Consider the following 26,279-nt stretch of genomic DNA (forward strand, 5'->3'; position numbering starts at 1 on the left):
TCCTGCATATAAATTAGGGGAAAGCACAGGTTAATAAAATCATTCCTTTCACCTTTGTGATACTCTACCTTTTTCCTGTTCAGCTGCTTCACTAAGTTCAGGAAGCTTAAGTCCAACTAAGTTTTGATTTCTCATCAAAATATGCTCCTGTTAAGAAAAAGTAACATTTCTAAACATAGCAGAGACACCTGAGATTTCTGCTATGTGAAAAACATTCATTTTCATTAATACACATAATGTAGATATTCATATTAAACTATAGTTAGATGTTATATTGCATTATATATGCACACATCTTCATACACAAGTACACGATTAGACATGCTTTATTTGAAATGTTGTACATTAATTTGCAAAATTTATGGTAACAGAAATAGATATTTCTAGAATATGCTGATTACTCATATGAGAATTGATTTTTATTGGGTAAATGAAAAAGCTGAATATAGCTATAATAATGACCAAGTAGTACAGAGATGGGTGGAGTGTCAGGGATTTCAAAAAAGGAGATATGTGACACTGACATTTTGTTGACTTATTCTGTGGGATTTATTCACACCCAAGTTTGGTAGGGTGTGGCTGCAAATTAATACTTCACTGTTCCTGTACTCTGACACCATTCATGATAGGCAGGAAGAACATACTCATGAGGATTAAATTGTTTCCTAACTTCTCCTATCATCTCATTTTCTACTTTCATATTCTCAAATCTATTTAAAATCCACAAGCACCTGCTTTTTAGAATTAGACAATTCCTTCTAGACATAGAGTTTAAATCTCATTTAACTTGAACTATATCTCAGGTTGCATTTGCTTTCTAGTTCTAATCACTGTTTGTGTTTAACAACTTAGAGGACATTCAAAGTTACATGGCTCAAACACCTGTAAAAAAATCTGCAGTAGCTGTACACTCAAAACATGCAAACAGGAGAAGATGAATGACTGAATTGCCTTTCCCAAGCAGTATAAGGGACGTGAAGTAACCTGAGTGTACAAATGGAGTTTCTTGCATATATCTACATTGTGTTCATCTCGAAATATTAACTCCTAGAGGTTTGAGAAAATATTCCTATTATGCTGTTATGAACTAAAGCTATTGCTTTCCCGCCCGCTCCCCCTTTAAAGGTCCTTTCGGCTGTATACATGTGTGTTTGCTTTGCATTGCAGGGCAATCATCTCATACCATTTCCAGTTTTTTCAATACCATTTAAATTCAATACTGTTAGGGTTTAATTCCTAATTTCATCAATCATTCAGACAATTATTTAATAGAATCATTTTTAGATTTTGTTATCTAGCTCATTCATCATGAAGCTGACAGTTTTTCACAGTTTCAAGAAATAGGAACTGTCAGTCTGGCAATCCTCTAACTACTCTTGCTTTCAACACCAGCTCTAGAACATTTGACGCACAGACATTTTTTGAGAATGTGCGGTAAGAAAAAAGCAAGATCCCTTCCTCTGAGATTTTACAGATTAGCTTTACTGCAAAGGCCAATATTCTTGAACAGCACTGCAGCCCTTGGATGTAGAATATTAGGCAGTATACAAGACTCAAAACCAGAAAAGTGTACCAAGTAAAAGTAATTTCTAAGTCCAAAGAACACTTACAAGTAAGATGTGATATGCAAGGGCTTAAGTCCTTAAACAAGTGTATAGTAGTGGTTTTCTAATTTTAGTTAAAATTTTCTGCTTACATGCAGGTCTCAGCCCACTCACACAGAAATCTATCAATCAACCAGTATGATGTGAGGGCCTCCGGATTCAAGGACAATTCTGAAGGAGCAGTAAAAACATAGTACACAGGAGAAAAGGAAATGCAAAACATAAGTACCCCTTTACAAGATGTTTGTTGTTACATCCTCAGGAAGGAAAGATTTTTTTTTCAGATCTAAATTTTTCTTTAGAAATCAAAATAGATCATTTTACTTCCCAGTATGCTTTATAAATGACATGACCACTAATAAACAACTTCCTGCTTATAGGTCAGGCACACTATCCAAAAAATATGTATTGTGTTTTACGCTCACCTTTCTGTTATCTTTCTGCTAGTCTTGGACACCAGTATGATAGTTATGCCTAGAGGTCAAAACTGCACGTGTAAGACTATAGCTAATGCGTGATTGAAGAGATAAAATTTTGAACAGAATTAAGAAACAGAGTAATTACATAGAATTTAGCTACAGTTTACAATTTACTAAAATTGCAAAAGGAAAAATATAACACTGCGTAGGATCTTGCTAAAGCAGTTTCCCATTACATTAGCATACATTATTCAAAGATAAAACTGATATGTGCAAGTTGAAAGTGGTTAAGATACAAAAGTATTTTTGAAACAGGATACAACTAAGTAGGACTCACCTCTCTGAGCTTTGTCAGTTTCTGCATTCGCACAGGTTGAACTTGGATTTGGAGGTCTTTGAATGCTGATGCTTTTAATTGATTGCCAGATTTACTGGCAACAGGAAAGCTTTTATCTTCCTCAGATGGTAATTTAAAAGGTGCTTTATCTTTCTGTCCAGGCTCCAAGCTATCCCATGACACGGCTCGTAGCAGAGGAGGACGGAGTCCGCACACTTTAAATTCAGGTTTACACAAAACTTTATGGTCCCTAGTTTCTGGAATAGGAATTTTTAGCTTTTGGTCTATATTTCCTATTCCTGGTCCAGGTAAGTGGGTTCTTAAAGGAACATCAATTTCTTTTACTTTCTTGAGGAATGGTTTTCCTAGTTCACTTTCACACACATTCATGGAAGCGTTAAGAGACATTCTGCCACAATCACTACCTGCAGTGGAGGATTTAGGTAAAGGATCCATATGCTGACGTGGATCAAAGTTTTCTTTTTGTTCAGAGAGTTTCTCTTTGGAGTTTTCAAAACCAGCAGAACGAGGAAGCAATCTCCCCTGAGAAATCTTTCTTTGATCATTCAGCCTTCGATCAATTAATCCTTTTGCAGCATTCTGAAAACAAAGTGAAACAGGTGCCAATTTCTCTTTTATCCTGTCCCAAAGATAGATTTTCATTTTAAAGAACTATTTTCCTTTAGTATCATTTGCTTTTAAACTATGTGTTGCTGACGAGAAGTGATTTTTAAACATTGCTTGAAAAAAATTGTCAATCTCTTCTTTCCATCTTGGAAATCACCTTCTCCCATTCCAGAGTCCATTATAACAGTCTCACGTAGTCAAGTTACTGATCATCTCAATATGAAGTCTGCTCAAATACACAACTTAAACCCTGTATCTTTTAACACTAACTTTCCAGATTCCTATCTTCAATTAAGTTTTCTATTAGACCCTCATTTCCCAGAGAAAAAATTATGGGCTTGTACACCTACTGTTATTTTCCTTTCATGTTTCTGAGGTCTCTGTGTCCCTTTCTATTTGTCTTTTTACCGGTATTTTCAATTCTATATAACTGAATGCCACAGGAAAGAATCATTAATATAGATTTCAACATTCTGATCAATCCATACTGTATATTTTGAGTGCTCTGACATTTTGAAGTTTAGTTATATTACAGTCTATTCTTCACTCTTTTATTGTTCCTTGGGATAAATAATTTGCATGTTTTATTAGGTGCATAGGACTGGCAGCTTTAACAATACAAGAGCTAGAATTCAGAGACAAGGCTCTCAGACTTTAGGGCTGAGCAAGGCAGATGGTAGCATATTTCTCTTCCCATTCTCACTGTGAGACAGCAGAGATGACTGAGGCAAGTGTATTGAACAGATGCATGCAAATAGTTCAAAAGCTTATTGTGTGCATTAGCATGGGCTGCAATTTGGCTACAGTCTCCATAGCAAAGCATATGTCCAACCTTGGCTGCTTTGTTATAGTCTATATTTTGGCTAATGGCACCTCTGTCAGCAATTTCAGGCAACAGACAAACCTCTTAAAAGGCTTACCTCTGTAGCTTGCTTGTCGTCATCTTTCACAATCCTGTTGTTCTAGCAAAAAAGTGGCAGTGGGAGAAGTTATTTGTCTTACAAGATTTTTTTCCCTACATCTATGCTGCAAATCTTACATGAAGGTTAATGAATGAATTTTAAATAGCTTAATATTTTTTACATTGCTTGTAATAATTATTCATGAAGATTTGTCAGGATTTATCCTCCCCATAGACTAGCATAATATTCCATCTTCCCCTTTTTCTGTTCTTCACAGTTCTCTAATTCTTCAACACTCATTATCACATTTTAGTCCTCAGACTTAACATTTATTAGCCTCTCGTTTGACAGAAAATAACATGTCAATGTTATTTTTCAAAATGATAATGAAAATATTCCGCTTGACTTAGGGATGAATAGCATAGTAAATTATAATACGGTGGTGGGGATATTGTACTACATATTGTGCAGAAAATATTCTTTTTTTTTTTTTTTCTTACCTGCCCTGAAGACACTGACTCGACGCTAGTGGTTGTACCTATATCAGATCCTGGAAAGACAGATATATAATTTGTCCTGATATTTTTTTCTAAACAATTCATTGGACACACATACAGACATACCCATATACTACATGAAGATCAGCACTTAAATGCAGAATATATAAAAATAGGGAAAATAAAACATAAAATATAGTATGTGAATGGTTGTAAAAGCTTCAGTTATTGAAAAAAGACAAAAAAATACAGAACTCTAAACCTAGTTTCATCATAGGAACAAAAATACAATATTGAAAATATATAAAATGGATAATGTTCATATTAGCATTCATAAGCTTTGTTGTACTCAAGAGCAGACATTTCTGATTTTATAGGGTCTGACTTCTCAAGAAATACTAAAAACGCATTTTGGTGAGTTTTGAAGAGTCTTGCATGAGCCTGTAAATCCATATTTACCTGATGGAACTGGAAGAGAGAGAGAGTTGCTCCGAGATGCTACTGGTGAAACTTTAGGACTAAGCGTAGGAGAAACTGCTTCATTAAAACAAAGACAAAACAAAAGGTCATTTTGTTTTCTAGGCTTGTTGTTCCTGAGTTTTTAAAACTCAACTAAAATATGACCCCAGTTCAAGCCATATGTTTGTCTGCAGCTTGATAGACCATTTTACTTGTCTAGTTGATGAAGAACTTAGAACAGGTTTTGAAGTCTTATATCTGACAAACTAACACAATTTTATTGAAATACGTTTCTCTCAGTTTAATGAGGCTGTATGCACCGCCCCTCCAAAGAGGGACAAACATAATAATGAAGTGGCATTTCAAAAGCAAATAAAAGTCTTTTTTGTCCTAGTTTTGCAAACACTTTGAGAGAAGGAAAAATTGTAAACTCATTTGGCACTATAGAACAAAACTATTTATTCAAATTTTTTTAAAGTTGATCTAGCCTGATTATATTTAGAATATCTATGTAATTACATCCACTGGGAAATATCAATATTTTGCCATTAACATTTCATTTTGTGTATAAAATATACTCCTGATATACTTTAGAAAACTATCATTTCAGAAAATATCATAATTTAGAAAATTATCTAAAATAGAAAATTTAGATCAACTTCCCAGAAGCTAATAGAAATACTTCATGCACTCTTGTTGCAATGTTATCCAGGCACCTGAAAACCTTACAGTCTTTTCCCATTACATCTACACAGAGATTAGTCATCGTTGTTTTACAATGAATCTGTGAAGAGTGATACCTGAGAGAATTTCAAATTAAGGAGGAGTATGTATCCCTGAACACAGAACATGTTGGTGCATTTTCCTATCTTTGAAGCAGAACATCAACTCTTGTTTTCAGAATCTGCACCTACCTGTGGGTGACTCAGGAGGGCCACTTCTTGACTTTCTGCCTCTGCGCATTAGAAACCTCTCGCTCACTTTCTTAGCTTCTTCTAGTAATTCAAGATTCTTCTTTTTGTCTTCCTCAGATATTTTGACATCTGGCAGTTGATCATTTACCAGATCAAACACATGACCAGTGTTGTCTGGGTAGAAGACATCAGAATTAGAGTTGTGCACAGTATATGCAGATAGCTGGCACATTTCTGAGCAGCAAGAGATACAACACATCTATAAATTCAGCTTTGAGCTTGCATTAATTAAATCTTCACAACTACTCATTTTTTAACGTTATCTTCTCAAGTTTAGAGTAGGTTTTCAAGACATAGGTAACCAACTGAGATTAAGTCACCAGAATTGGAAATATTCATATCTAAAACTTGCTTTTCCTGATGTATTCCCATAATTCCTTTTTTTCTAAGTTAGCAGTGTGAAAATGTCTCAGCTAGAATCTCAGGAGGCATTTCCTTTGTCAACTACCCTTCTCATGAGTTTTGTATGCCTGATTTTCCAGGGTTGAAGTCTTTTCAACTCACCTGGCAAAGATCTATGCAAACTAATATTAACATCCATCAAATCATTTATAGAGTAAGCTGCAAATATTGAAGTACAGAAATTTTATTCTATACAGCTAGAATGACTTTTTCCACCAATGCATAAGCAATATTAAAGCTGGTAAAGTATCAGGCAACAGAAGCTGAATAGCCAAAACCTGAGACTTATTAGGCTGCTTCAAAACACAGGGTTATCCGTCTCTGCAATTTTGCAGACTTTCAAGATTTTTTCCAATGGAACTGCAAATGCACTTGCTAAAAAAACAGCATTTAAGAATGCTAAAAAGCAAAAGTGAGTTTCCTTTCCTCGGGGCCATTTATGTCAGTACATTAGATGTAATCCACAACCACAAACTGAAAGTCACTCTCCTAGTTCCCCCTAAACCTTGGGTTTAGTCCTTTGCTTCCTCCTGGACAGTTTTTTTTTAGTTGGAAAAAGGATCCGCTATTCCTTGGCAGTCAAATTAAAAGCAATAGAAGTTTCAAACAATTTTTACAATTCTCTAGGCTACCTTAAAGTAGGGAATACCACCTGTTGTCAGAAAGGCCCTTAAGAGATGTTCAAGTAGGTTATATAGGTATTTATAGGTTAGTACAGGAAAAGTTACCCAAAAACAGACCAAAGAAAGGAAAAGTACATACTGATAATGTAGCATGCAAGTCTTTCACAGACTGATAAACTCTAGAGACTAGTAACCCTACCTGATCTACAAGAACTGATAAACTCAGACCACCAAGAGCGTGCTCAGTCTGTACAAGGTCAAATATATTAGCCTCAACAACAGTCTAGGTAGCTCACACATACATACATGTATTAAAATATCTCTCTACATATATAAATAGATATATAATAGATACATAAACATATAACACTGAATATAACAAAACAACAGCACTGGTTTTGAAAATACTTGTCTATTTCAGACAAAATATATTTGCCTATCAACTGCATTTTTGTGTTTTTGCTTTATCCTAGTTTTCCATTTCTTTTTTTTTCCATTTTCCCTTTCAAGAGGAGCTCTCCTGCTTATTCCTCCATCCCTTGCATGCAGTAGCATAAATAGACACTCTCTTCTTCAATTTGCATTTCACAGAAAATATGTAAATGAAGACAAGTAACAATCCAGACACAAAGATACTGAGGGGAGCTTTGCCACCAACTTCAACAGAATGAGAGTATTTGTTAGTCTGCAGTACTCACAAACCTGCATCCACATCTTTATTCCCCTTGGAAAAAAATGCTCTTTAGCTACAGGAAAACCAATAGAATACTTGTGTAGTAGGAGACACATTAGAAAAGTGATGAAGTGAAGACAATCCTTTGATTTTCATTAAAGGTCTAATCTGATAATATGATAGTCAAACACCTCTTAGAGACTTCTATACCTGCTATACTCTCCTTTAAAAATTACATTAGCTCACAAATAATCAAAACCAGTATTTCTAAACAGTATTTTGCATACAACCAGAATTTTAAGGTGGTATAACGTGCTTTTTTCTCAAAGATGTGAAGCTGAAAACTGAAGCCAACAACGTTACGAAAGTAACACCACCGACACTCCTGTATCTACTTGCCTGCAATCCACTTACGACCATAAACTCATAATGACAATTCTTCATGCTAGCAGTTTTTCCTGCACATGTATTACAGACAGCATATACAGGAGAGAAGCTGCAGTCAGTATAATTAGACCCTACATTCAGATCTTGAATGTGGTATTTTTTCTCTCCCCCTGCCACTCCCCAAAAAGAGATCGTAGTTTAAATGAAAAAATTCACTTCTTACCAACAGAAGTCAATGAACTACTGGAATTCCTACTGGTACGGTTCGAATGTCGCCGATGAGGACTGCGAGGCCTAGAGGAAAAGAATGGGTAAAACTTATATGCCCCATACCCATTAAAAAGCAACACTATTCTTCTTTAAGCATTTAATGTGAAAAGGGAGAGTACTTGTCCTTGATCAAAAATAAATAAATTAAAAATTGTTAGAAAGTTTTGAGTTTTCCATGCATAAATGAAATATCTTTCATTAAAATGATCCAGTTAAAACTAAATCCCATTCACTGGGGTCCAAACTGAGCCAAAATAAGCATTTATTTTGGTGCAATTCCTTTCATCTCCAAAAACTGAGAAAACAAGAAAGCAAATTACAAAAGTTGCTCTCAAACGTAGGAAGTTTTGACTTTTGCTGAAAAGTTCATATACTGCAAGTTTGATTTCTCAGAACTTCTTTAGTTCACAATCACAACTTAAGATTCATGTAAATACAGTACATTACAATGACAGTCTTCAGACAACATAAAATGCTAGTGCTTCCTAACTAAGTTTTAGATTTCAAATAATTTTAGTCTCCTATATGACCACTAGGTTTGCTGACAGCTATCAACAGCAATATGGGAACTTTCTAGATACAAAACCAAGTGAAAGTCTCAAGTTGCTGCCAAAAATTACATGATGATTTAGCAAATAACACTGCTTCTAAGCAGTTTTGTCATAGTTTTGGCTTTTAAACACTCTTGAAATTTAGCGCAGTATATTTCAAAGTACAATGCAAATTACAGTGTGGATTTTATTAATACTTTGTGGTTGGCTTCTCATGTTTTAAGTCTAAAGGCAGGTCTATAAATTAAAGCTTTAATACATAATACATCAATACAATGATTTCCCTCCTTGTCATATGTGCTAAGTTTTCACAAAAAACACATTTCCTTTCTTTATAAGCACATTTCAGTAATTTTAGCAGCACACAGATGTTTGGAACATTGGGATACTGGGTACTAAAAAAGCATTGGAGATGTTCAGGAGAATTCTTTTTGCCTTTGTTTAGTTTCAGTTGCTCATAGAATAGGTAAAGGTTAAAACATGGAAACGAGTTTTAGGCATTATCTAATTTGTGTCCTGCTCATAGTTTTCTTTGCAGTGACAGAAAATTGTAGCATACACCATTATATGCTTGCAAAAGGACCCGATAAAGCAATTAATTCTTCACTGAGCCCTACCTGATTTCCAGAAGAATGGATTTCAAAAATTATACCTTTGATCCAAATTAGGAAAAAAATATAATAGGCATTTTTTAGTTGCAGCTTATACTATCTTGAAAGTTTAGAAAACAATGTAAATTTAAAGAACACTGAGTTGTGATGGCAGAATTAGAACTAAATGGAAAGAAAACTATTATTTTAATATTAATTATATTCCCATCACATCCTACTTTCCTGCATGCAAAAATCATTGTCAAAATGCAAACACATATGATCTAGTTACAAACAGAGCAATAATATTTTAATATGATATACACTGCAAAGGAGATTATTCAAAACAGCTCCTGCAATTACCGTGCAATTTACATACAGGTTGGTAAAATATTATGCAGTACCTGCTAACCAGATTTTTATCAGTTTCTACATCTGGTAGAACAGCATTCTCTGGAAGAACAATAGAAGGTCTACTGTTTGCTGCCACTTCACCAGTAGTATCCTGAATTACGGGTGAGAAATATAAAAATATAGTTAAAACAGCAATTCAAAACACTGAATATTTTCCTATGCTAAACAAAATATGAATTAGAAGCCTATACGTAAGACTGTTAGGAGGAAATCAAGGAGTTCTGGAATATCCATTTTCTTTACAAAGGTTTAATGCATGCAGGCTAAAATCAATAAGCATGCAACGTCTAGGCAATCTTCAGAATAGTATCCATCAAAATGGATTTCTCATGTACAAGCCTGCTCTTCTACCGAAATACACATATAACATGGAACTAATAAGAGCTGAATGCATGAAAGAACAGTAAAAAAGTATGTATAAAAGTTGCCGGATTGAGCATATAAACCTCTAAACAACACTAGAATGTAAGGATTGCTTGAGTAAGTGCATTGCTAACTGTATTCGCACTATACAAAGATGTAAAAAAACTAAAATGTAAAGTTTCCTACTTTTTTTTTCCATTAATCAGAAAAAAAGCTGCAATATATAGCTAAAAAGTATAATTAAATGACAAAAGGAACTGTCATGAATTTCAGTTTATATGAGAGAGAGAGAGAGAGAGAGAGAGAGAGAGAGAGAGAGAGAGAGAGAGAGAGAGAGAGAGAGAGAGAGAGAGGGGGAGAGAGAGAGAGAGAGAGAGAGAGAGAGAGAGAGACTGACTGACTTAATTCCACACCTTGATGTGCTCTCCAACATGGTAAAGAATCACCTGAGGAGCAGTAGACTGTTTCCTGAGAGTATCCTAACTGATGTATCAAGCTGGAATAAAGACCTGTGGATTTCTCATAAGTAGTTGAGAAATGCTGACTCTTACCCCCTTTTGCTATATTCAGATCCATAAACAGTCACCCCTGAACTGCTGAAAGGTTACATAAGCACCCGGATGGTTACCGTAATTAAAGCAGCTGGAACAAAGTGATTCTCAAAATTATGTGGGGGAGGGTGACCAAAGGGGGAAGTGCAGGCACCTTTTAAAAGAAGGGTTTGTTTGTTTGTTTTTTAAAGAAATCCATGAGATAAGTAAAACACTTCATAGCAGTGTTGATAATTTTATCTGGAAGCAAAACTTCCCAGGAGTAGCAAGGGACTTCCATCAATCACAGCTTATAAATTTTACCAAATAATCCTTAAGTCCTCATATTCCAGGCACTTTTGGGTAAAATATTGTGTTTTAATTAGTTATTTTGAGTTTAAATTTTTATTTTGAGTTTAAATTTTTATTCAAACTACTTCCCAAAGTTCCATAAGTAGTATTTCACTTGTTGGTTTCAATAGAGCTTGCTTCTCAATACTTCTCAGTTTTCTAAAAGAACAAGCAAGTTTGCTATTTGTGACACAAATCCATATATGCTCAACTGCTATAAACATCATTTTGCTTTTCTTGAAATAGTATTTATTTCTGACTGCACTTATGGTTTTTAGGCATTAAGGAGAAAGGTTACCCACTCAAAATTTACCACAAATAAAACACATTTAGAATAAAAATTTAGTGAATTTAGTACTATTTAACAGGAGAAACAGGTAATAAAAGCTCTTATAGAAACGTCCATTTAGACCTCTAAGGAATGAAGCATACAATGGTTCATAGTTTAATAACTCAGTGTTTTAGAGAAGAAAATTTTGCAATAAAAATTTAAATTCTTTCAAACAGAAGTTACCAATAAGTAACTTAAAGTTGAATGAAATTTAAACTGAATATAGAAAGATAATGAGAGTCACGTAGCCATTAGTGTACATGACCAGGTACACACAACTCTCTTGTACACTTCAAGTGCCAGTTTACTCTCAAATCAGGGATTCTGTGTATGTGATAAAATTAAAATATATAGCATAAATCTTCCTCTCAAATGCTTTTTTTTTTTTTTTTTTTTTTTTTGCTAGGACAATCTGATTTAGAGTTCTTGATTCTGTTTAAATATAAATTTATACTAAAATAGGTAAATGCCCTCCAAAATGCTCCGCAACTCTATCCTCATTCAGATTCCCAGATTAATTCACATTATTAGTTATATATAGTTAAAATGTAGAAACTTTATTATATGAAACAAATACACAGTTAATATTGTATTATAATAGTTTTAAATCATTATTAGTAGTATTCAGCAAGCAAAGCATTTTATTTGTCTAAATAAACGATAAACATTCAGGTGCCAGTCATGCTCATTAGGGTCTAAATAAATAGCTGAGTGCACATGCACATTCCTTTCACTAATAATCTCACAATTGCCCCAAAGTAAAGGTTTTCGAATGACATAGGAACATCAGCCTAAGCCACTCAACTCCATTTTTAGAGCTGTAAAAAAGCTCATAAAAATATATATTGGTTTAGATCAGATAAAGTCATCTTGATCAGCTGCTATAGTTCCGTTTTTTTTTTTTTTTTTTTTTTTGAGGCTGAAAACTCATACTTAGCCCTTTTCCAAATCTACTGGTACATTTGTATATACAAGGGCCGGAAGAGACAAAGCATGAAGCACTTTGCAAGGCCAGCTGGTATGAAACAATTGAAATCCTTATTCTCTAGAAAGCATTCAGACTAACACATGCAGATTTTGGGATAGGATAAGCTTCTATCTGGAAGCTTATGCCTGTTGCCTATCTGCACAAGGATGTGACAGCAGTACTACTATAACAAGCAGTGTTCTTCCTAACTAGGCCTGAACAAAAAGAGCAGATGTGAGGCAAACACGTTCCCCCGACACATTTGCCCCCTGTGCTTCCACTTCACTTTGCTCTCTAACGCATCTTGCCTAACCTATAGCACCAATTTGTAACAAGAACAATGACATTAACGGAATATGCCAAAAGCTCAGTGTGCTCTAGAAGTTTGCCTCTGTTGTAGGACTCTAGTAGGACAGTCAAAGATTGGGAACTACTCAACAATGAAACATTAATAGGTGTAAAACCTATATAGAGAAAATACTAAAATGGACATAAAGTGCAGCTTGAAATTGTAAATATGTCTGTATACTTACAAAGGAAGTATATGATCATTTATACTGATTTCAAAATATACAGAAACACTTAGGGCAGCACAAATATAAAGCCATAGTAAAAGAATATTACTAAACTTGACAAACTACATAATAAAATATCAATAAATAGCACAAGATTTGCCTATAAACATGATTTTGCCTTCTTTAAATACAGTCGCAATGAAATCATTAAAGATGTGATCACCTACATCTTTGGCAAAGCATCAGGTTTGTATATAGAATGAGGTTTGTAGAAATGTTTTATTTACAGTTTTGAAAGATATTAAATAAGGAAAGGAGGTCAATCAGCTAAGGAAACTTCCATTCTAGCATTGCTTAAGCTTTTGATACTTCATCTTTACCAATATCCACTGGTGATGGTTTTTGAAGATAATTTCTAAATAAAACAGTTCTTCAGAGGCTGTTAGAAGATTACCATCCTGTTATATCAGATTCACATTCACATAGATCTCCTTAAGACTTTCAGCTCTCTACCAGTCTACTGAAAGCACTGTCATCTTCTAAATGAATCATTGTAACAGACAAGAAATTAACAGCTTTAAGATGCTAGTTTGATAATTATCATTTTCACCGTCATTTCTGGATTGGAACATGTGCTTCTTGTGTTTGTAACCTTTTTATATCCTCTTGTGTGCTCTGTTCTTTCCAACTCCCCCTTAACTTCCATCGCTCTCCCATTGCCTACCCATGTTCTGCCCACTGCAAACTAGCTCCCAGGCAATCATCATCTTTAGCAAATAGCTGTCTCACCTTAGCAAAAGCACATTAACTTGGCTGCAGTAAAATAAAGACTCATAAATTAAAATATGGGAATGAATAAAGGCAACATCTGACTTATGCTGGGAGAAATGATTTTATATGAAACATTTCTAAAGAGTTCAATACTGGAGGTGTAACAGGACAGCATACCAACTGAGTTCAGCTACATTCTCAAGTCAAATGACAAGGTAGTAACGTGCTTTGAACCAGGCTGACTGCTCTCATGCCAATAAAAAAAATTATTTTTGTAAAAACGTAGCAGAACAGAACTAACGAATAGTTTGGTGAACATAGAGTAGAATATATGTAGAACATAGTGTAGAAGAGACCATAACAGAGCTACTGAATAGTTTGGTGAACACAGAGTTAGTCAGAAAACTCAACACAAGCTTCAAGAAAAAAATGAAGAAACCCAGATTTTTTCTCAAGATGAGTTAAAAAGCCACAATCCTGGGTCTTCCATCATGTCAGAGAATTAAACTGAACAAGAAATTATATATGTAAGGTTCATCCCCAAAAGCATTTTGTGGATGTGTATGCATTTGCTTGCAAAAAGAAGGTGGGGGCCCATCTCCTGAAGCAGGAGGAGGAACCTGTTAGACCAACAGCAGCACAGAGGAGATTCCAAACTTAGAAAGTTTTGATTCAGGGCAGAAAAGAAAACGCTCTGGAAACAAGCCTGTCAGTTGTTAGATCCTCCCAATGCTCTTCTTGCTTGCAACGTCTCCTTTCACAATGTTAAGTCAAGTGAGCTCTTAATTAAAACCTTTTGCTTTTATTTTGAGCACTAATTAAAAACCACTTCACAGAAGCTTTCACTATTAGAACAGTATAACTGCTTCATTTATCAATTTCAGCTCTGCTAGCCCTAGCCATGCTGTGGAATTCAGCCTGCAGCAAGACACAAGAGCGGTAACAGGTATGTCCAAGGTCAAATTTGCAGAATACTGCCATGTTACAACCCTCATTTTACCCACTTAGGCAGGTTCCTTAACAGTATGTTAGTTAAAGTCCTATAGTTCTTTTTTTTTTTTAACTTCTCTTTTCCTGTCTAAATGATAAATAGTTGGAATATTGTTGGAATACTGCATTTCTCCCATTCAACAAACATTCCCAGGCTTAGGTGCTGCTGGTTTTCCACATTTTCTCTCTTCAGGTATGCTTTACCCAGCAAATCTTTTGTACTCTCAAACATATTTTTACATGCGTGTATAAAAATAATTATCTTGACCTAAAATATATTCTCAGCTAATTATCTGGTAAACTTGCATCCATCAGGGGTGTTTATCTTAAACCAGGAAACTAACACTCAGCACAAAGTGCACTTTAGATGGAACACATGACTAATCAATGTGGGTTCATTGCTGACAACATTTTCCTACAGCGTTAAAGTAGCGGATGTTTTCACCCAGAGTGTAGAATACAGTGTCCTTAAATTCAGTGACAGCAATACATTTTTTAACTAAGGATGTGCCAGAATACAAATCCTCTCTTGCTTTATGCCAAGTTGCATAAAACACACCTTGATGAACTGTTCAGCTAAGTAAACAATACTTTCTACAAAAACTATTAAAATCTAGAATTACTTTATCAGTGATATAAGTTATTCAAAGGAAGAACTGCCATCGCTTATTCAATTTTATAATTTATCTGAAAATAATTATAAATATGCATACTCATGTTAGACTAATGTAGCAAAGCGACTAATGTATCTGGACAGCACCCACTCATATTCTCTATAGTTCTATTTTATGTTCAGTTACTATCGTAGTAAATAAAGTACTGAGAACTACTGAGAAACATGATTTCCATCCTTATGCACACATGAAAGAGGTAACATCTTTCATATCTGTGGAGGCAACACTAGATACTTTAAGTCTACGGTGTAGGCATAATACTAAGTTCTCTTTCCATAGGTTAAAGTTTCTGGAATTACAATAAAAAGAACATTTTGGGATATCTTGAAAACAAACACTTCAGAACAGATACTGATAAACAACTGCTTCAGAAACTTCAGTTGCAGCATGAGCATCAATCAAATACGTATTTGGTGACTGCTTACTCTGGCAGGAGTAGAACAGGAGGTGCGCTCTGCCTCATCCTCAGGCAGTGTTGGCATTGCGGGCAGTGCGGAGCACGTCGTACCGCAGCGCGGCCGGACGCAACCATGCACCGCTGCGGGAGCTGCCTCGAGGTAGCCCCAAGGGAGAAGCGTTGAGAGGCCTTGTGATCCACGCACTGTGCTAGATGCCAAAAAAACAGAAGGAGGTCCATTTAATAAGCTATGTTCTAACATTGAGATCACTTTATAACAACAAACAGTACTAATTTTTAAAAATAAAAAAGCATCTTGAGTTTTATTAACTAATGCTTTGAAAAATCAAGTATAACCTAGGAAATGTATTTAAAATTGATTTTTTTTTTTCCCTTGCTGCTTGCTATCCTTACTTTCCCTCTCCATTTTGCAGGGTCTTTTTGGCTACTATGACTGTTTCAGCTGTCTTTAAACTACCTTCTCTAGTATCCTCAAAAAGGAAAGAGGATAGACATCCATTAAATGCCTTTTAGTAACGAATACAGCCCTAATGCATTAAGGAGCACAATCTCTGATCTCAAAGAGAAGAAAAAACTCTAGGAGCAAAACTGGAAACCCAGAATATAGCACTCTTCCTTTGAGCCAAAACAAGGTCTAAGTGAACTGTGCAAAGACTTTACAAACAGGTTCTTGGTGTAGGTCCTCAGAAGACAACACTGTGCAGGACATTTTCAAAACCAAGTAGCAATAATGACTGATCAGCAAAATATTCACTGCCAGTTAGCTGAGGTAATTCCTGTTTACATCAACTTTAGCTATTGTCTCCACAAAAATACTACAAGCATTAAAGCCTATAGAACACTTGAAGATGGAATATATCTTCTTCCTTATAGTTACAGTACACATTAAAAGACTTACTGTGACATCTACTGGGCAGTTAAGGAACAGGACTAAACCAATTTACTCGGTTGTGCCTACATATAATTAAGATTATCAGACATATAATTTGTTAGACAGTTCCTGATTGTACTAGCAAGATATAACTATATTCACTTCACAGTTCATTGCAGATTTACAGCCACTCACTAACACAGTAAATAGTTCAGTAAAGGGCCAGGGAGACAAATATATCCAATGGGCACATGTTCAATCTCCAAAACACTTCAGGATGTCCCAAATCTGAATTACTCATCTCAGCTTTACTGTTTTCTTATTCAGGAAATCAAGAGGAGGGGGCAAAAAGGTGATCAGGAAATTATTTAAATCTCAAGGCCTTTCACAAAGTTCTACCATCCATTTCAGAACAAGGTATGGTAACTAAACATTCAGGAATATGTTTGTTTATCCAAACTAATGATTAAAACTGTCGTAACATTTAGACTAATTAAAAACAACCACCACCACGTCACCAGGAATACCTAAACACCCTCAGAAGAGATAGGATCCTCACCTCAGCTTTTATAGAGCTTACAAAACCTACAGAGATATAAAACATTTGGGGCTAAGAGTTTTTTAGTAGCAACTTAAACCAATGCTTTTATTAGATCTGTTTCACATGATGCTGAAAACTATTTTCTCCTTTGGTAAAAGAGTCAGAAATCAATTCTCCTCACATGAAAATTAATGCAGAATTAAGAGTGTTAAAGGGGGAGTTCAAATGTAAAGTATGTACACAAGGGTTAGTATGTTTAAAAATAATAATTCCACTGAAGTTCTTTAATAAAGACAATAGAAAAGGTATAAAAAATGACCTGATTATGAAGGCCAAAATTGGAATACTTCTACAGTGAATGTAAGCTTTTTCAGAAGCAGGATAAGCTAATCATTTTAGGTAGATCCTACAAGTTTCAAGATTTTGTGCACATACAGAATGTATTAAAGGTAAAATTTTAGCTCTACTGACTTGCCTGGAAACTCACTTATATATCATGATTTTACCCATCTCTGACTTCAAAAGAAGTAGAGGACGTATTCCACAAATACAAGATTTTAAAATAGACAAAATACCTTTACAATTGCTATGATGTAAAACAGATATTTATGAGTATGTATATTTTAACAAATTCAGAGAGAATGGGTAAATAATGGTAACATTAAATTTGTGCATTTAAAGAGCTAAGTATTTTTGTATCAAACAATAATTATCAACTATTAAAATCACAGGAAGAGGAGATACAGCCAAGGTAATCCAGAAAGTGGCATGGATTTGCTTTTCATCTCTAACAAAATCCTGGCATCTGAGGCAATTTATGACTTCGCAAAAACATAACCAATTAAAATTAAAAAAGGAAAAGAGAAGATATAATTGAGTAGGTTTAAATAACCCATTAGCGATTGCTCTATGAAGTTAGAATGGTTCTGACTGGCTCAACAAAATAGAACATTAGCCCTGAAAAAATCAGTCCTGTCCAAAGTGTATTATTTGTTGAGTCCTATATGGAATACAGGCAATTGTGTCCAAATAGTTCATTTCCTGTCTTATTTACATCCCTAATACATACTAATCTTAAAATAATGCAAGCCAAATTGAAACAAGAAAGACTTTAAGCACAAAGTTCAGTGTGGGTTTTTTTTTCAGATTGAAAAAGTAAAACAAAAATTTTAAAAGAAGATACAAATGGAAAAATAAAGTTCATCTTAGAATAGAGACAATAAAGCATGAGTCATGTTGTCTTAGAGATGGCACAGAAAGTACAGCCAAGACAGAATGGAAGGTAGAGATGGACTTAGGCCACCTTAGTAACATCCTGGTTTGGTGCAGACTGAGTTCAGCCACTATCTGACACAATTAGCAACTTCAACTTCCTTACAGATCTATCTTATAAACAGGAAACCCTTCCAAAAACTTGTGGTGCTTTTCAAAAAAAAATGTATTCTTTTGACCTTCCTTTTGTTCCCAATACCTCTCCCCCAAAATCCAGCATTGAGGACTCTACAGGGGCACCAAAAGCTTGCCTACAACTCTTGACCCTCTGAAACAAATGCTGTGCTTGCATTCCCTTGACTATACTCTTGCAGTCTGCTGAGACATCAATATTAGGCTGCTACTTATCAGTATTTCAAAAAAATAAGCAACAGCTTAATTCATGAGGTATACTAACTAGGATTCCTGAACATTTTCAATATAAAAGCTTACTTGAAGAAAGAATCACTAAAGCATCTGACTTACTTTTTCTGTACTACCTCAATAGCTAACACGGCACATCTGGGAGGCACAAATACTCAAATAGAGAGTATTTTGAGTAGTTGAGAAAAATACTCAGTAAAGAAGTCACACTGGACAAAGGGAGTTCTATCACTTCCTGCATCAGTTACTACTTTATGATAGAAAAGTAGGAAAGAGGAATGTTTACAAACGACAGAACAACAAGGTACCTAGTGAAGCAACATTCCTGCACTATTGCTGCTACACCAGCTACACGCCCCCAGCTGACTGTGCAATTAAAATAGCCCTAGTAAATGTCAGCAAGAGTCAGAAAAGGAGAAGGGCATCAATATACAGTGAAAGACATTATTAGAATCTTTTAATAAGAATTACAAGCATTTGCTACTATGAATGTTTTCCTAGGAGAGGCACAGCAAGAACAAAATGACTGATAGTTCATTTCCCTCCAAGATTCATTTTTCCTTTTCAGTAGAACGTTAGGAAGCACCAGTGCAGTCTTGAAGCCTGTTCCACAAATCTGTCTGCCAAAACAGCTTACAAGCTTACTTACAAGCTTACTGAGCCCCGAGACAAAGCACAGAGAACATGATTATCCTGGTTATCCTGGCTCTCCTACTAGCTGAGCAGCCTTTGAAATCACGCTGTAAATAACATTGCCAGCTTTACCTCCTTCCCATGAGCATAACCATGTGTTAGTTAAAGAAGTAATAAGTTAACAACATAGAGAGATATCAACTGAAAGAACTGGAACTATTGTTCCTGAAGATGTTGAAAGGATAAGAAAAATCTATCTTCACTTTCCATTTCACTTCTTCAAGAAAAATGTGTTCACTTTCACAGACAGTGTGAGAAGATCTTAGTGCTCTAGTTACTATGGCTTCTATCCTACAAAAATCTGTCATGACATTACTGTCATATTTTATCAGAGTATAAACAAACAATTCCTATCTTTTCAAAATTGCAAGATCTTCAAAATTAGCATTTAAAATTAAATACGTGCAGAGATTCATAATACAACTGTCACAGAAGGGACTGGATGACAAGTGGTTAAAGATACACAACTCGAATCTACAAGAGCCTTTTCTATCTACAACAGCCTATCCTGTTCACCAATATCCAGTTATTCCCTCACTAAAATGAGACAATGTTAAGAAATAAAGAGAACAATTTTTTTTGTCCGTTATTATAAACTTACATTTTAAAATAGTTAAGGAAAAAAAGAACCCTGAACTCAAATTTGTAGTCAGATATAGATCAGTGAATGCAGAGAACTTTCTTTTACCACTGTGTAGGCTTAGACTACATTCTCCAGGAAATTGTGATCTAGGAGCTCTATTCCATAAAAGGGAAAAGTATTCAGAGGCCCTTGGCTTTCAAGCTGTTCTCTCTGCAACTCATTTTACCATAGCACAGAAAGCTAAGTATAATCAGTTAACTTATCCTCTCTGGGTCAGAGATGAGCACTATTAGCGCTGTATTAGCAAGGGCTTAGAATAAAGGTGACTTACTCCACCTCCACTGCTAGTTTAACAGCTGACCTCAAATGCTCTGTCAAATCATAGCAAAAATGTAAATAAAAAATGTATATGTATACAGAGAAGAGGAGACAGCACACACACACAGAAATAAACAATTAAGAACATTTCTTGACCTCATTCTGCCTCCAGCAAAGCCAAGCAACTCATTTGTCAGCAATGGGAGTTGCAAACTCATTGTGAGCACAGCTGAACTGAAGAACTTCTGCGCTGCTTTTAGTGGCTTTCTTTACAAAGAAAGTCCTACAAAATAAGTACAAAATGTTAGAAAAGGAGCTTTTTAAACTCCCTTTAGATAGATGTAAAAGAATTCCATGGGGCATTTTCAACTAGACTTTTGTAACTTTGAGATACTTAAACAATAAGCTGTTATTTCATTCAAGGAAAATATGAGCAAAACATTTTCCCTCTGTTTTGCACCATATGATAAGCTTTTCAAACAGTATTTTAATATTTAAAATGTATAAACATATTTTGCTGGCATGTATTAGCTCTTTCAAAAAAATAAACAGAAACAGATTCAGGATGTCTTAAAGGACCTTTAAGATCCTGCACTGAGACTTCAAAATATTTCTTTAATAAAAACATACACTAGAAAAGAAAAAAAATGCAGCAAATGCAACATTTACATTCTTGCCCTACCTAACAAAAGACACTACATGGAAATTGTGAGGCACTTTGTCTGCAACATGGATATATTTTTTTACCATAAGAAGTTGTTTTTCATATAGTTTGCAAGAGAATAATAAATCTGCAAGATATTAAGAAATTGCCTCAATCATAGCTTACCACAAAATGTGATTACAGTCCCAGGACTAATATAAAACATGCTATGTAAAAACCCTCATGATTCGAGTTCTGCCCACATTAGTATCTATACAAATACAGAAAGTAAGAGTCTGGAAAACACTTTATGTGGTGTTCCTATTTGCAAGATACAGAAGAATACTACAGGGGAATGCAAAGTGTGTGTAATTAGTATGTGAATGCAAAGGGTCTCAACTTGGATTCCTAGGAACTATTCTTGTAATTAATTCCCAAGCAATTTAGAAGATATTTCAAAATAATCAGAACACTTCAAAAGCTGAAATCTCCAAGCCAAGAGACACACTTGAATAATCTTGTCACAATAATACCTGAAACAAAATATACTAATATTTGACTTGTTAGATTAATTTTTTTTTTTTTTTGGTTTTGTCTTATACTCTAAAAAAATGGGAAACACAAGAGTGTCAGCAGGAAATAACAAAAGTGGAAGAACAAATACAGTAAATGTCCCCATTTTTTAACAAATTCGTGTGTCTCATCTAACAGATACAATCTTTCTCAAGACTAGACTACCCACATGGGATTTGCTTTACAAAGAAGCACTACAAAAAAAATCTGCCTTTCTGCTACCTCTTTTCCTCACAGAGAAGGAACAGATACAACTTAACATGGTTTAACATCAGAAAGGAACAGTTTAACAAGCAGATAGCAGACAATGCTGGAATAACTACAACTATTTATTTATAAATATGACATTGGGCAAGTGAAATTCAAACTTCACAAAATGTTCCTCTGATGTATGCTTCAAATCAGATCAGGCTGGACAATTTGAAAAATGCCTCTGCTGATGTCTAACTAGGGTGTAAGTCTCTGCTCAAACAAGCAAAGGCAGGGAGGAAAGAGAGGAATGTTGATGCCTTAATAAAACTAATTTCCAAAAGCAGAGCATTTGGTCAGGTACCTAAAATTTTATAGGAGAGCTTAAAGAAATACAAGATCTAATTCTCAGTTTCACACAATGTTTCCTGACAGTTGTTGTACTCAAATAGAATTTTTTTTGATTCAACTTCAGACTTTTTTCTTATGCATTAAAATAAAAATTTAAAGAAATTAAAAATTGGTCACTGATTTCACACCTCATCAATAGCTAATTTAACATAGTTAAATAAAAGTTTAAAGGCTGCAATTGTATGTACAGATTTTTTTTTTTTTCGGTGGAAAGAGTATGTCAGCTTTATCTTGCTTTTGAATATTCATACAGTCTGTTTCCTTAGTGTTTAGGTTTAACTATCTTGTAATAAAACAAGCTGAGGATCTTACTTTTTTTTTTTTAAAACAAGATTTTTAGTTGAATCTGACACTGAAGACAATCAGCAAGTGAAGGATATAAAGTTGTAGAAAAAAAAGTTCAACATCCAAACTGAGTAATTTTCACTTAGAACTAAAAAGAACTTAAAAGAAATTAGGCCACAAGTACTATTACATCTCTTTCAAAGCAACTGAACATAGGAGTTGTATACAAGTTCACAAAACTTACATTCTGCTTCATTGGTAAGCTCCATTTATTTTGAGTTTTTCATTGAACTAATCAGTTTAAACTCTAGAAATAAAGTTTTACCATGTTAAGTATGTGTCTAAGATTCTGGACTCAGTCCTCCTCCAGAAAGAGGAGCCAAATTGAGCTATGGGACAGGCAATGTCTGTGAGATTCTTGGAGCAGAGACTTTTCCCTAATCTTACCATTGCAAGAAGGTGACTTTCTCCAGGCCCTATTGCTGGTGACAACAGGGGCATTAGACCGAAAAGGACAGTGGTACTTCCTCAGTGACTCAGAAACCTAACACTTCTGTCCATCTCTTTTCCCTCACTCAATGGTTTGGGTCCAACAGAAATAGAGTTACATTAATTTAACTGGCAGCTGTTTCCAGGGTCACATTTAAGATATTATCTCCAAAGTACAAAACTTTAAAATGAAAGCAAAAATGAAAACATTCTTTATGACAAAACACATGCATCTTTCCTTTTTTCCTCATCTCCACATAGACTATTTTATTACTGCTCTTCAAGCATCCCTGCGTATTTCATAGCCCAAAAGCAAGAGATCTTCTTCACAAAGCAGAAAAAAATAAAGTGAATATGAAACCACATGATCATTCTTTAAAGCTAACAGTGAAAGCCACACATTTCTTAGTGTTGATTATAGGTTAATGCTCATTTTTTTATCCAGCATTGAACTATGTAAATATCTAGGATTTGAAACAGAGTAGATGCATTTTCCTCAAGGGAAACCACCTCTGCAAGGCACATAAACCCTTACTGCATGTGACTGATTACTGAACAAGTACATCCAATGCCAGATTAGCCCTGGAAATACTCTTAGCTGCCAAACAGGTCCTAGTGGTCCAGAAATTTAGATATGCCTCCTACATTTTAATGGCAACTGATCCCTCAATCATATTTTCCATTATCATTTTCATTATTCCCCCCCCCCCCCCCCCCCCCCCCGTTTAGGGTGAAAAAAGCACTCTGATATTTGTACATATCTATAATTTCATGAGCTCTGTTAACTGGCACACTTCCATTTTACCTTATTCTACTTCTTAGTGGCCTCCTTTTCTTTTTCTTTCACCCTCAATGGGCTTTCAACTAGACTGCCAAGTGCAGCCAAGCAGCAGCAGGGCACAGCCGGATGGCCACCATGCAATTAGTTGGGAAGAACTTAGGGAAATTTTAAGAACTTATACATTTATCTTCAAAATTATTTTTGATAGCCTTTAAGGAAGTGCAGTTTAAAGGAAGAATATGAATAAGGAGGGGTGGATATCTGGCACATAAGGATTTCTAAGCATAAGGAACAGCATGCAAGAGTGTGAAAACAGAAACAGTACATTAAGTGTGATTTAGGAGGGTAGTTCAATAGGAACCTAAAGGAAGAAAATATCCAGAGAAAACTCTTATACTGTCGTACTCTGTCTTAGAAAAAGATCATGACCTTAAAATGGCAGAAAACCCCCAAAATCTGAAAAATGAAACACAAGTATAAGAAATGTTGCTCTTTTAGTCCTAATTTACTGTATATGAAGAAATGCTATTTTAGTTTCATTGATTTTAGCTTGGTAGTTCTAAAAACTAATGCTGGACCTGACACATCTGCACTGACAACACCAATAAATTAATGGTATTATTAATGGTAATACTTGTAGAAAATGTTATAATCAAACTGACTTCTGCCTGAGTGTCAGGTAATCAGTAACACAATTGAGGTGGTTTGTTTTTTTTAAACACTAGTTTTCACAGATTTAGAGAAACCTGGATATATTTCTGTCTGGACAGCTTTTATTATAGATCATATTCTAGTTACACATTTATTTTTGTCTATGCTGTAGGTTGCATTGGGAACTTGAACTGAGGGATTTTCCAATTGCCATTTGACCATATTCTTAGATAAAGTTCAGACAAATTTGTAAGACAGGGAGCAAGAAGAGAAGAAGGAAAAAAATGTCCTCTCATCAATTCATTTTTTACAGAAATGTTTTGAGGTTATATTACATGCATTTTTTTTCATATAAACATCATAGACTATTCTGTTTTTGAAGATAGGTTAAAATTTTTGAAACAAGTTATTACTAAAGGCTTAACTTAGATACATAAATACACTGAAAGCAATTAGGGCAGAATGCTATTGCTTAGTGACCCAGGGGTCTTGTTGCTAGTCAAGAAAAGATGAAGAAATAAAACAACAAAATTCCTTCTTTAAATCAAATAGGGTAATCCCAAAGGACACATTTTAAGCAAACCAACAATAAATTTCTTGGGATCCTAAAAATGCATTTACAGTCTTCCAAGCAGGGAGATCGCACTCAGCTCTCCATGTTACATAAATAAATGGCAAAAAGGATAAAAATAAGTATTTTATTCTCATTTCAAAGAAAAAAAAACACCAAAAGGAAGTTCGTTGATGCTATTTTAAATAGTTTTTCTTTCAGAATTTAGAAAGTTTTCATGCAAATGATATCAACCACAACAGCATGACTAACTGGCAGTTCAAGCAGGATTCTCAGAAAAGCTGCATATAAGGTTCCCCCTTTCCCAGGGGGCTTCTTGCACAAAATCAGATTCATAATTGTTTGTTGTCACACAAATGCATTTGTGTTTGCATTGCACAAACATAGCTAAGAAAACATGGATTTGTCCTCTTACAAAACAAAATAACTACAAATCGCATTTCAGCAAGTTTTTTTAAACATTGCTCGCACTAGGAAGTGAACAAATGTAGCATCATCTTATTCAAGTAACCTGATTTAGAGTTCAGACTATTAATGTGATTATGACTAGCCTCTGTGCTGCTGTAGAACAGACTGGAGCATCAATTAACACAATCAAAGAATTTTTCAAAGTAAAAAGGTCATTTGTTCCAACCTCCTGCTTCAAGCAGGACTGATAGTAGAGCAACCAAATAAGGTTGCCCAGAGCTTCTTCCAGATAAATTTTGAGAACTTTCAAGGACAAATTCCACAGCTTCTGCACAACCTGCTGCAGTGATCAGTTACCTCGGTAGTAGTTAAAAGAAAAATAATTTAAAAATTCAAACTTCTATTTAGACAGAAACTCCGTTTCTTTTTCTAACCACTGCCTCTTGCTCTGTGTCTCTAAAGAATCTGGGTCCGTATTTGTAGCAATCTCTTCTTAAGTATTTAAAAAAACTACTGCTAGGTGCCCCTAAATAGTCTCTTCTCCGGGCTAAATAGTACAGCGTTCAGTTTCTCCTCCCAGGACATGAGTCCTGACATTAAGTGAACTTCTCCTGGACTTGGTCATGTTTATCAACATATCATGGTCCCAAAACAGAAAGCAGCAATATGTAGATTTGATGACTGTATTTTCTGATTCATCCTCCAGATTCATCACTGTTGCAGATGAATGGTATAGACCGTTAAAGAACTCTCCTTAAAGACAGTCTCGAGATGGAATATGAACCAACCAAATCCTTTGAATCCAGTAATTCAGCCATTTTCTCACTGATCCTGCAGACCATTCGTCTAGGTTGTAATGTCCCAGTTTAAACACAATGATGGCACATCAATCGTTTTTGCTATAAACAGTCTGATTTTACCGCCAGATAACTCGCTCAATACTTAGCTCTACCTGCCTGGGAAGCAACAAAGTCCAATAAATATCCACTTCCCTCCTG

General features: G+C 35.0%; 1 protein-coding gene across 6 annotated transcripts in view; it reads right to left on the reverse strand.

Annotated features, from left to right (window-relative positions):
* The window catches only part of MRVI1 (murine retrovirus integration site 1 homolog), a 42,600-nt gene that overhangs the window by 11,848 nt on the left and 4,473 nt on the right, over window positions 1–26,279 (reverse strand). For 3 of the 6 annotated variants that reach the window (XM_026034717.1, XM_026034716.1, XM_026034713.1), the window contains exons 2-10: window positions 15,647–15,827; window positions 9,720–9,820; window positions 8,128–8,198; window positions 5,760–5,933; window positions 4,846–4,923; window positions 4,390–4,439; window positions 3,908–3,949; window positions 2,361–2,960; window positions 69–147 (exon numbers count right to left, since the gene is read on the reverse strand). In XM_026034717.1, coding sequence (XP_025890502.1) covers window positions 69–147; window positions 2,361–2,960; window positions 3,908–3,949; window positions 4,390–4,439; window positions 4,846–4,923; window positions 5,760–5,933; window positions 8,128–8,198; window positions 9,720–9,820; window positions 15,647–15,703 — 1,252 coding nt within the window. In that variant the 5' untranslated portion in view covers window positions 15,704–15,827. The remainder of the gene's footprint in view (window positions 1–68; window positions 148–2,360; window positions 2,961–3,907; window positions 3,950–4,389; window positions 4,440–4,845; window positions 4,924–5,759; window positions 5,934–8,127; window positions 8,199–9,719; window positions 9,821–15,646; window positions 15,828–26,279) is intronic. The other 3 variants (XM_026034718.1, XM_026034714.1, XM_026034715.1) reach the window with 3 other exon arrangements.

This window comes from Nothoprocta perdicaria, unplaced genomic scaffold (genome assembly GCF_003342845.1).
Source record: "Nothoprocta perdicaria isolate Ctin4 unplaced genomic scaffold, notPer1 scaffold_15, whole genome shotgun sequence".
NCBI lineage: Eukaryota > Metazoa > Chordata > Aves > Tinamiformes > Tinamidae > Nothoprocta > Nothoprocta perdicaria.